At 44.8% G+C, this 12,747-nt stretch overlaps 1 protein-coding gene across 1 annotated transcript; it reads right to left on the minus strand.

Moving 5' to 3' along the window:
* Nucleotides 1-508: 508 nt before the first annotated feature.
* CRYGN (crystallin gamma N) lies at nt 509-12,655 on the minus strand. Its single transcript, XM_083467287.1, has 4 exons — nt 10,118-12,655; nt 9,296-9,544; nt 5,217-5,362; nt 509-727 (listed from the first exon to the last, which is right to left on the minus strand). The coding sequence occupies exons 1-4, from the start codon at nt 10,136-10,138 to the stop codon at nt 592-594; spliced, it is 552 nt and encodes a 183-aa protein (XP_083323413.1). The 5' UTR covers nt 10,139-12,655; the 3' UTR covers nt 509-591.
* Nucleotides 12,656-12,747: the final 92 nt, after the last annotated feature.

Raw genomic sequence — 12,747 nt, forward strand, 5'->3', positions numbered from 1 at the left:
TATTATTTTTTCAGCAAGGCACTCCAAGCAGCAACTAACAGCTGGACTTCCCTGCCATTTTGACTTGTTCCCAATGCAGCCGTGCTCTTGATTTCAGAAGCCCACGTCGTGTTGAAGTCCAGTCGATTTCCTTTTTCATCTTGCTCCTTCTTTTCTGAGAGGGTGTGTGCTCACCTCCACATTTAGAAAGAGGATGTCTAAATGGTCTTATGTGACAAAAAGCAGCTTTCCGTGCCCCTGTTAAGGGTCTTCAAACCCCGTAATTATCTATACATCATTAGAGTTCAAGTAACAACCTCCTTATCCATCTCTGTATCCCTTGCAGTTTATTGTGAGCCTTCAGGATGCACCATTCCATGAACAATGGCACTTTTTCTCCCCAAACAGAATCACCTTCCTACCTCAATTGGCTGGTCCATGTCGGCTACCCATACAGTGCGCTATCAGGCCCTGGACTGCTTAAACTGGTGACCTGCCTGGGCATGTGGAGGAATGCAAAAGAGGCACATCGGATTTCAAGTCTTTATTATTTCACATTTCTAGAGACCAGTAGGGAAGGGTCCAGACTCTCCGTTTTCACCAGGCAGTTAGCTAAAAATAGTTGACAACCCTTCTGATTGACTGGATGTTTGCACAGGCAGCTTGCCACTCACTGCAGCTGCTGTAGTCACCTCTCTCGACCACATACATCTGGCCACGATAGTTAGGTTCCTCATACAGCACCCATCTGAAACAGAAACAAAATATTTTCTGGTCAAAACACTCCAAGCCACATTCAGAGATGGTTATGGTGCCATATTGGTTTCCTCCAAACAGTTGCCATTTGATGTTAAAAGTTGATCACAGCTAAAATTTCTGGTGGCTCCGAGGTGGAGAGATGGACTTGCTCCTGTTCTGAAGGATTGGTTAACCAAAGGTTTAGAAAGCAGCAGTGATGGAGACATTAAACCCAACATATGTATGTCTGGGAGATGGCAGACAAAAAGGAGAAAGAGTTTTTTAAAACAACTGATCACCGTTTATTCACCTTATAAATACAGTTTAACAAATGCGTTATCTTTTCCTCGATGTGAATTAGTACGCACATCTCCCATTTGTTTAATGTTTATCTTGCACATATGTTTGTATTTAATGTGTTTATTTTAGGTCTCTGTTGATTATTTAATTGTGTTTGGGTGTTTTGGAGATACTGAATTTGTAATATGTTTTGTTATAAGTTCATTGACCTAGACGTCTATCAAATTCACTCGCTCAGCCAACCCCCAAAGTTCTTAATGTTGGGAACGTTAATATGAAAAGGCTGCAGAAAATATGCTTTAAGATATCCTCTTTTTCATAAATACATCTAATAAGCGACACAGGGCTTAGAGGCCAATCCACATAATTTCTGGCCAGAGGTTCTATGTGAGCACTGGGGTACCTGCCCCACCACATATGCCCTATTCTAGTTGTGCAGAAGAACCCATTGATCAAGGCAGGTGGTTGTCTCAGCACCAAGGATAGCGCCTAGTGAGCAATTTGCTCTAAGAAAGGCTGGAAGCGAAGCTAAACCTTTTGAGCCTCTGCCTGCTGCCCATCTCTCCTAGGCCAACCCTCTGACCTACAGACGGGCACTCCTGCGCTCCCTGCCCTGCCCACCTGGTGTACCTCCTGTGCCACTGGACTTTCAGAGTACTGTGGGAGGCACTTGGTTCCTCAGGCCCAAAGGAAAGCACCTGTGAGGGTTTGCCTCTGGTTTTATAGACCCTGGGTGCTGTGGAATCTGGCAATGTGGACTCCTGTCTGCCAGCCTCAGGTTCAGTGGTTCCTTAACTCCCTGCTGAATTCTGGGGTCAGGACTAGGGTTGCCACCCATCCTGTATAATATGGGACCGTCCTGTATTTCCATGTAATATAAATGTGAATAAATCCTATTTCTTAAGGCTACGACAGTCTCCACTGTGTTTTGATTCTCCAAGGAACACAGATCCTGGGTGAGCGCCTGGAAACCCCTGGAATCTTGCCACGGCTTGGCAGAGATTGGGGATGGTGCCCAACTTTTGTAACAATAGTCGTACCTTGGTTGTCAAACGCCCTGGAACTCAGATGTTTTGGCTCCCGAATGCCGCAAACCCAGAAGCGATTGTTCCAGTTTGCGAACGTTCTTTTGGAACCCGAACATTTGATGGTGCTTCTGCGGTTTCTGATTGGCTGCAAGAGCTTCCTGCTGCCAATCCGAAGCTGCAATTTGGTTTTCAAATGTTTTGGAAGTTGAATGGACTTCTGGAACGGATTCCGTTCGACTTCCAAAGTACGACTGTATATCCGTCAACTGAGGATAACACTTCATGCATCTGATGAGGTGGACTTTATTTCATGAAATCTGATGCTGTAATAAATCTGTTATATCTTCAAGGTGCCACAGGACTTTCCCCCTCATCGCTGTTAGGGATTTAGGAAGCTGCCTTGCTCCAGGCCAGACGCTTCCTCCATCTAATCCAGGAGTCAGCAAGGCTTACCGGTCATGGGCCGGATCACTCCTGCGGAGATCCTTTGTGGGCCGGGCCAGTGCAGCACGACACCGGAAATCGCTTCTGCACATGTTCACGACGCCTGAAATTGCTTCTGCACATGCCCAGACGTTGAAAATTGCGCCTGCACAGAAGCGATTTCTGGTGTCTGGGCATGTGCAGAAGCGATTTCCGGAGCTGCGGAAGAGAGTCCCTGCACCGCACTGGCTTAGCGCAGTGCGCGGGGACTCACCAAGCAAGCAGCTCAGCTCGGGGGCCGGTTAAACGGCCTCGGTGGGCCGCTTCCGGCCCATGGGCCTTAGGTTGCCAACCCTGATCTAATCTGCTATTGCTTCTCTTGTCTATCAGCTCTCCAGGGTTTCAAGCAGAGGGTCCTTTAAAATAAAACAACTAGCAACAGCCTTGCAGTTGCCAAGCCTTGAAGAAAAGGCTCCTCCCTGGCCACAGAGCACATCTGACAAGCACTCTGGGCATTTCAGCCAGAGAGCCCAGAACGGTTGTCGCCATCCTGCTTCCCCACCTAGCCGCAGGATCTACCACCATCCCAATCCAGACTGTGGCCCGTAGCATCTGTCAGAGCACCAGGTTGGGGAAGGCTGCCTTTGAAGTTCTGCTTTTTGCCCTCCTAAGTGATGTTCCCTTGGCACGGAAGCACGAAGCAGCATGAGCCAGAACTCCAGCTGTGCCTCACACAAGTCAAGCACTCTCTGGCGCGGACAGAGGGCTCCAGCTCTCCCCCAGGCACGCACATCTAAGTCATGCCTTCTGATTGTGTTTGTTTGTCCGAAGGAAGCGCATGGTACCATGAGGTCACAGAGATAGTGGGGGAGGAGAGAGAGAGAGAGAGAGAGAGAGAGAGAGAGAGAGAGAGAACGAGCCAATGACATCATAACATGACAACTCCATCACTGGTGAAAGGGTGAGACACACACGATGATTTTTGTTTTTTTCCACCCCCTCAAGAGAACATTTGTTCCTGGTCAGAGTGATGATGGAAATACAACCCTGTGTGATCGCCGGGTTTCAGGGGAAATGTTTTTGGGACAGAGGGAGGGACAGCAAGACTGTTGGCCTCTCCCAGTTTGGCACTTCTAGAGCAAAGGATCAGAAAGCAAGAATGCGAGAAGGAACTATAGTGGGGAAGCTATAATTGGTGTTAATCTTTTCCAGAATAAAAAGGCTTGTTAAACTGATCCTCTCGTGCCACATGCATTTATTTTTTTTTGCCTCAGATGAACATTTATGACGGAACTGCTGGATTGGATATTGCTAACCTGCAATTATTATTACTACAGTAAGGACTCCACACATAGACCCAAGCCCAGGTTGGTGGAATGTCAGGGGAGCAGAGAGCTGGGTTTTGGTCTCTTTTAAAAGGGGTACCCTGTAGATATGCAAATAATAATAATAATAATAATAATAATAATAATAATAATAATAATAAATTACTGTACATGGCTTTTTTGAAGAAAGCAGATGGAAGCTGCCTTATAGTGACACAGACAATTGTTCCATCTGGCTCTGTGTTGTTTATGCTGACTTTGAACTGATCAGTAGTGCTTGCAAACCCCATTTTTTCAACCAGCCACATCTTTTCCTGCCTCACATCTGACATCAGGTGTAGAGGAAGTGGATATTAAGTCCTAGACCCAACCCTGGAACATACAAGAGACGAGAAACCCACTTAGTAGGTTTAACCTGTGGGGGGGGGAGGGGTGACTGAAGAAGGGTAGGGACTGGTAAAAGCTACAGAAAGCAACAGGGGCCTATATCTGCGAGTGACTATTCTGGCATGGAACTGCAGAGTCAGAGCTGTCATCATCTGTATCAGGGTGGTGAGCCCCCTATCTCCTTCCAGATGTGGATGGACCAACTTCCATCATTGCTGACCTTTAGCCATGCTGGTTGTCAGGGGCTGATGGGAGATGGAGTCTGGCAGCAGTGGTGGGCAATGGATCTGCTGCCCCTGTGGATTCTGCCACCTGAGGCAGTCGCCTCATCTTGCCACAAGGGTGGGCCAGCCCTGACCTCAACAGATCTTGCTTCCCCTGTCGGTTTCCAGAACAGACCCAAAGTCCAGCACAAAGCAAGACATCTCTCTCTCTCCCCAGCTTTCAGCTCACATACACAACTCTGGCTTTGTTCTCTCATCTATTGGGCAGGTGAGGTGGATAGCGAAAGGCCTGCCCATTTATTTCTATGGCAGCAGAGCTCACCTTTTCGAGATGCAGACGATGGGTACTTAACTGGACAGTCAAAGGAACTGGCACTGACAAACCTTGACAAAGGAACTTGTTTGGCAAGTTTCCTCTTATGCACTCTATCCTCACAGATGCAGTTGCAGGTTCAGAAGGGATCCAGTTTCATCCAGACTGACCAATCTAGTAACTACATCAATAGCAATCTGAATTATCCAAGTGCTAGTGGTTACGTAGTGGAAATGGCACCGTACATGCACACACACAGACACAGAGAGATGAGGTAACAACATGCTCAGGGGAACCCTAAGAGGCAAATGACTCACTCCAAAAAGAAAACAGCAAGATGGGGGCTGAGTATGCTCAGTGTGCAGAGAATAGGAAAATGGTGGCAGCTGGAAGAAGAATGGAATGGAGTACTCTGGAGAGGGCTAAAAGGAGGATTACATGCGGCAACCCTTTATTGCAGGTTGCCCTTGTATTATTTTGACACCCGTGAGTTACTTACGCTCCATCCCCGTAGACTTTGATGGCGTTGATCCAGTTTTTGGCCCAGCCTTGCCTATGCAGGCAAGAGCAATCTTCGGTGAACTCCTGGCTGCGACCACTAAAGTGCCTGCCCTCAAATACTTCGATCCGGTAATTCTCGCCATGCTGTTGGCAAAGGCAGGCCAAAATTAGCTTCATGAAACAGCAGCGGCAAAACCCAGAGACACCTCGCTTTTCCAAATTCATACTAAAGAGCTTGGTGTTGCGAAATATGAGTAAAAATGTATTTAGAAAAATAACATTTGCACCCTTCTCGTCTTCTAAGGAGCTCCAGGCAACAGAGAGGTTTGGGGTTTTTTTTTTTCATTTTGACCCACAGGTGAAAGACAGAAATGTGCCCCAGGCCGGCCAGTGAATTCTGTAGCCAGCAAAAAGCCACAGGTGGAAAATGGGTTCAGCATCAGCCCTCGCCAGCCAGCGACTGTTTCATCACTTTCATCTTTATTTTGTCTACTGATTTAAAAATTGGTATTCCACTTTTCGAAAACATAGCAAGATCTCAAGAAGGTGGTTAGCAGCAGACATAAAAATATATATCAATAAAAATGTATTAAAACATTTCTTTGAACAAGCAACACTTCGTCCCCCTCCCCCATACTATATACAAAATATGCCAGTGATTTGTGTCCTAAACACAGAAGTAGTGCAGTGTAGTGGTTAGAGTGTCAGGTTGGGATAGGACGATGTTTACAATTTATTACGCACCCTTTATTTACCTTCAGGTCCCAGGCTGGGCTACGACAATTAAACCACAATATTAATATTTTTTAAAAAAGTTTAAAGCAACTTTAAAATTCAGGAATAAGGTGGGTTCTAAAATACGCATCTCCGGTGTCAAAAGCCAAGATAAAGAAATGTGTCTTCAGTTAGGTCTTCAGACTCAGGTTCAAATCGGTTCTGAGCCGTGAACCTCACTAGGGAATTCTCTCCCTCAGACTATTTTGCAGGATTGATTGTTGTGAGAATCAAACCGAGGTGGGAGAGAAGGACCCGTCACTTTACAATATGAGCAACATTCCTGTAAACATGTGGTCATGTTAAGTTCTCCAAGCAGTTAGTACTTTTCTTATTATTGTTGTTTTCAGTGAGTAATTTAATGCCAGACTATGAAAGTGTTCAAACTTCAGCTGGGATGGGGGAAGGGGTTGTTATTGTGGCCAACCTAAAGATTTGCGGCATAAAGAGAGAGTTTCAGACCATCCTCAAGTGCTCTTTAGCATAAAACTTGCACCGGAAGAAATACAAACCACGAAACGACCACGCACAAGGTCAAGAAAACAAGGCCACAAGAATGCCACTTTTGACATTTGCAAGAGAACCAGACATCCATACTTGGGAAATGAATTAAGAACCCCACGAGGAACGGAACTATGAGGAGGAAATTCCAAAACACACATCTATTTGAGACTGTTTCCCTTAAAACAAACAAACAAAATAATAATCACATTTTCCTTGTTCCTAGTCAAGTCTGTGGTTATTTATACAGGATAGTTGTGACTTTATTAAGCAAGGAAAAGAAACACACACACACGCCGCCCGCTTCGGTCTCCAGTATCCTGTCTATGCAATTCTTGGAAGGTGAACTGAGGTAAATCGCTTTGGAAATCTCCCTCTCCTCCCGCCGGTAGGTTTGGTAGGTATTTGTGAGGGAGTCTGCAGACAGGTATAAAGTTCTTTTTAGGAAAAAAAGAAAAAGAACCAGCAGACAGAGGACATATAATATATTTATAAATGGAATCATGTATGAGAAGACTTGGCTGAGGTAGAGGAAGGCTTGTGGCATTCTTTTGGCGGTGGAATGTCAGATATGCCTGAAACCTCTGATGGCAGTCCAAAAAAACAACCAAATAAGAGGTTCTCCCCTGTTCCCCGTCTTGTACATACAGTGCGCAAATACACAAATACACACACCTTCCACTGCAATACAAATTTAGGCTGAAGACAGGAAATAGTAGTTAAAAATTGTTGAGGGTACTTTGAGGGAGGGCTCCATTCCTGTGGTGTGTATGTGTCTTATTGTATTAAAAATATTATTTTTTTTGCTCTTCAGCTAGTAAGCTTGCAGAATGCCTTACAAAAAAGGGCAGCAGGAGAGCTAACCCATTAACAGCACAAACCAGTGCATGTCTAAAAGAAGTAAGTCCCATTGAGTTCTATGGGTTGTTTCCAACTTAGAGTAGAGCCACTTTATAGGCATAAGATAGTCCTGCTCATTAAGTACAATGGGTCTACTCTTGAGTATGCCTCACCACCCACAGCTACTGCCAGGAGATTGAAGTAGGACATATCTAGTGGATCTTAATGACTGGGTGGGGTATTCCTTCAGATACTTGGGTTCCAGGTCATTCAGGGCTTTATGCACCAATATTAATAAGTTTATTTGAGCCTGGTAATGCACAGGCAGCTGCTGTGGGGACTAGCGAACCAACTGGAGTTTGAAGAAGATAACAGAAACAGAGGCTTAGACAACAGAAAATAGTTGCCTTGCCACTCCTCAGGTGACAGCTTAGAACTCATGAGCAGCCCCAAGCAATGAACTTGGTCCTTCAACCACCAACCCACAGAACTACCATCTCGTTGGGCTTCAACTTCAATTTATTGGACCTCAACCATCCCAATACTCATTCCAAACACTGGTCAAGTACTTAAACAGCCTCTTCTGATTCGGGTGAGATAGACCACTCTGTGATCTTCAGATGTCGGGCATCATCATCATCATCACTGAAGACATATTGATTGTGCCTTGCTCCAAATCCCTGGATGACTTCCCCCAATGACTTCATAAAGATGTTAAAACAGCAACTGGGAACACAATGGAACCCAGGAGGACCTCACAGTCTAGAAGCCATGGGGCTGAGCAAGGAGCAAGGGACTCCTATAGGTAGGAACAGAACCACTGGGAGACAGAGGCACCAACGCCTAACCCAGAAGGATGCCAAGGTCCAGGAGATACAATGTCCTTGTTCTTTGTCTTGCTTGATCACATGATGATGGGACAAAGACCTGGGCTGACGGGGGTGGCGCTGTGCGTTAAACCACAGAGCCTAGGACTTGCTGATCAGAAGGTTGGCAGTTCGAATCCCCGCGACGAGGTGAGCTCCCGTTGCTCGGTCCCTGCTCCTACCAACCTAGCAGTTTGAAAGCACATCAAAGTGCAAGTAGATAAACAGGTACCGCTCTGGCGGGAAGGTAAACGGCGTTTCCGTGCGCTGCTCTGGTTCACCAGAAGTGGCTTAGTCATCCTGGCCACATGACTTGGAAGCTGTATGCCGGCTCCCTCGGCCAGTAAAGCAAGATGATCACCACAACCCCAGAGTCGGTCACGACTGAACCTAATGTTCAGGGGTCCCTTTACCTTTTATGAAGGCAGTGTTTAATCCCCTGGAACAGACAAGCCTGCCCAGGCATGTAGAATGCATATTTTAAACTGTTTTTAGTTTATTGCAATTTTTTTAAAAAATGTTTTAAATAGCTAAATGACTAGTTAAATAGTTTAAATGACTAAGCCATTTTTCACCTTCTCACCCCTTGCCTTTTCCTGTAAGACCTATTGCAGTAGTTAAGAGTCGTCAACAGGCTCATCTCAGCTATCTGTCAATCACCCATTCCCACCACCCTTCTGAGTAATACCCCTCCCCACCTTCTCACTATATAGAAGGATCTGGCAACTTCTGTTTCAGTGTATCTGAAGAAGTGTGCATGCACACGAAAGCTCATACCAAGAACTAACTTAGTTGGTCTTTAAGGTGCTACTGGAAGGAATTTTTTTATTTTAAATAGTTGTTGTTGTTTACTATTTTTACTGGTAATTTTATTGTTTTATACTTTGTAAACTACTCTGAGGTTTTTCTTCTATCGAGGTGCATAATTTTTTTATGAAAAGTAATAAATTATGACCATTCCGGCAAGTTGTTAAAACATAGTGATGCTGAAGACATTACAGACATCCTCCCAAAGGGCAAGAGTGACAGACACCTGAAAACAGACACTCCCTGTCCTGTCCTGTCCCTCATCAACAACAACAAAAGGAGCACTAACCATCCCAACTGGCTTGCAGGATCCCATTCGGTCATTGTGCCCGTTCCAGCGGTGGAAGCCAGGGTATTCGCCATGTTCCAGGATGTACTGCTGGCCTCGGAAGTCTGCGAGGCTGAAACAGATCCAGGCTGCGCTCTGCACACAGATGGAATTGACTCTGTTCATGAAGCCCCGCTCCTGGAAGTTGTCGCAGGGCCCGGTAACCTCCAGCTTCCGGCCTGTGAAGCATTTGCCTTCATAGAAAGTGATCTAGAGGAAAGAGGACGTTCCACGGATTGAGCTGCAGCCATTGCGCGGCCCCACGACCCACCGGTATTCCAAGCAGATGGAATCCGCTGCCAGACGGATTTAATTTTGCTTTCAACGAGAGAGTTCATTGAAAGCTGGAAGTATTCTTTTAATGAGACATTACAGTTTACAACACTGTGTGTGGCTAACAATGCAACCTCTTGGGGTTTTCTTTTCTTTTATAAACATCACTTTTTAAAATTGTGTATTTAGATTAATTAAGACACACTCCATTGTATTTCCCAATCCTCATTATCCTCTCGCTTTCATATGCTTTTCCTTCTCTGGAGTTGCCAGATTCCTTGCATTTTAAGGAACGCCCCTTAATCTCAGACCACCCCAGCTTGTGTGGCCCCATCCTGCAAGGCAACACAGTCCCACAATGTTTTGGAAAGTGTAGCTCCATTAAGCCATCCTGTCTCCTGTTGGCATCCAAAGCTTTTATTTTTCCAGCTCATCTCCTCCCCCCTCTTTTTTTAAAAAGCCTCTGATCTCATACATAAGCAAAGTTACAAAAAGGAACATGTTACTTACTTTTCCTGAATACTGAGACATGTTTCACTGGCAACTGCTAACGCAGAGGCAGACTCCCAAATGGGATTTTCAGAGCCACAGGAAGCTCTACTATATATCAGCAGCAGGGAGACCAGGTTGGGTTTGTAAGGCCTGCCAAACAATGCACACTGGGGATGGTTCGTGCTTAGCTGGCAAGAACGGCATACCTCTCTCTCTGCTGATACGGGAGTTTTAATTTAATCCAGACAATTTAACAAAAGAATCACTCGTTGGGGGATTTGAGCAATGAGCATCGAACGTTTACAGTTCCTTTTAGAGAGAAGCTGTATTTATTAGACTAGGTAACAAGCCGATTTTCATCTGCTTTCCCTTTTAACACAGCACACGTAAGCCTCTCCTCCTGGAGCCCATAGAGCGAGTCTTCAGAAAATGCCTTAGAAATTAGGAATATGCCCTATACCCTATTGGTCTGTCTAGTCTGGCATTATCTGTTTTAACTGGAAGTTGTCTAAAGCTTCAAGTCTCTTTTCCCTCTTCCTTCCTTGCCCCCTTTTCCTTGTGTCTCTCTTTTTTTAAAGATTGCAAGCAAGGACTGCCTTGTTTTAATTGTATATAAGCCACTCTGGGAGCCTTTTTAGCTGGATTCTCAGATACAAATGTACTAAATACAAGGAACCCAAGATCCTGGATATGAAATACACTGTATGTAAAGTGTAGGAACATAAGAAGCTGCCTTATTATTATGAGAATTTGCATACCGCCCTTCATCCAAATATCACAGGGCAATTCACAACATAAAAATGCAAGATAAAAGCACTAAATACACAAAATACAGGCCTGAAGGATGTTTAGAATTACATCTGAACCAGACTGCAGCAACAGCCAACATACAAACGCGGACTTGCCCTTCTTTAGGGGAAATGGGATCTTCTACTCTCAACTAGAGGCTTCCAACGAGTGTTTCCAAGAAGCAAATTCCTCTGTGGCTTTGCAGAGGCTAGATGTGTTGTACTCACATTTTCCTCACAGAAAACAAGCCCCTATGGTGTATTAAAACACAGAATGGATATGTTCAGAGCAGCACCTTCTTGCTACCATATCATGCTGTCCTGCTTCATCAGAAGACCTCATTAAACAATACTGGAACCAATTTCATGTTAAGCCAAGCCCTGAAAATACATTTCTATTGCCAAGCTTCAAAATAATTTCCACATTGCATATGTACACCCCCCCCCCCAATTCTATATGGCTTATAAACGCCCTGCAGTACTATAGTTAATTCCTATATAAACCAGCAGATATTGAATGAGATCAAACTGGCTCAGCAAGTGCTATTTTTGTACCAGCACGCAATTTATTAGCAGGAACATTTTATACATTCAAAGCGCTCTAGAGACAAAACTAATTAAATCATATTACCCCTGGGGAAGGAGCTAATGATAATCATTCCTTTTTCACAGTTGGGGAAATTGGGCCAATGGGAGGTCTCAAGCCTCAAGAGGGAATTAATGGGAATGGCAGACTTGAAATCTAGCCCTCCAATGCTTGTACTAGGCCCCCAGGTGCCAGACTGCTTTCATTGCTTGGATCTTGGCAAAGCTTGCTGGATGGAGAAATACAATGCACCGTGTAGCGTGCTTCCATTGTGAGCTCGTTATTTTACCGGCGTTACCATTTTGTCTTCACAATCAACCCTTCAGGTACAAGAAGGCTGAAGCTGTGATTGGTCACCAACAGGACGCATGACGAAGCAAGGATTTGCGCTCATTCGTCCAATCCAATTCTACCTACTGCAGAACCCTTGTTCTCAGATCAGAACTGAACTGTGCCATTTGAAAAGGGGGACCCCTAGAATGTGTCAATGTACGCCCAATATGAAATGTGGGCAGCTGACGGAAAGGTTTATGATTGGCTGCTGTGGAGTGTCACTCACTAAGGATCCTCAACTGTGGGAGAGGGCTATTGACCTTGTGACCTTCCCAAATGCATTTGGAAACAGAATGCTGGATGAGACATATCTCTCCTCTGACCAGCAGGGTCCTCAAGTTCTTATGGCCTTTGCTTTCATTATTGAATTAGTACACCCTAAAATTCATGCAACGGTCAAGACACTTTTCAGAATAGCATACAGAGCAGCAACCCAACTGAAGTATCCCAGCCTGTTGAGATGCTGAAAATTTTACTACACATCAGCCTGTCCACCTAGTATATTCACAGCTTTCCAATTTTTGTGTACCATTTTTGGATGACGAGTAGTGCTGTGACGTCTTATTGTGGAATGAAAGCTTTAGGCCCACATCAAATGAGTGAAGAGAATGAAACTGGATTGTACTGGCAGGAAAGTGAGGAAACATACTGGCAAGGGGGGGACGACCTGGTTCACAAGATTGCGTTCAAAAAGATAATATGCATTCAGTTCACCCGTTACTAGAGCAGTAAATATAACCGTAATTATGGCCAGTGGGAGGTAATATACTGCTCAAAGCGCAAGAACAAGCCATAATTTTTCTTCAAAACCTGGAAAGTACAGCTAAATATGTTAAATTCAAAAACTGCAGTCTTTTCCTGTAACTGACCTTTGAAAATGTTCTGTTTAAGCATTCCATCAAACATTTGGTGGCATACTGTACTAGGTATTTTTCAGAAAC

The sequence above is a fragment of the Podarcis liolepis genome (assembly GCF_965112155.1).
Source record: "Podarcis liolepis genome assembly, chromosome: 12".
In the NCBI taxonomy this organism is placed as follows: Eukaryota; Metazoa; Chordata; class Lepidosauria; order Squamata; family Lacertidae; genus Podarcis; species Podarcis liolepis.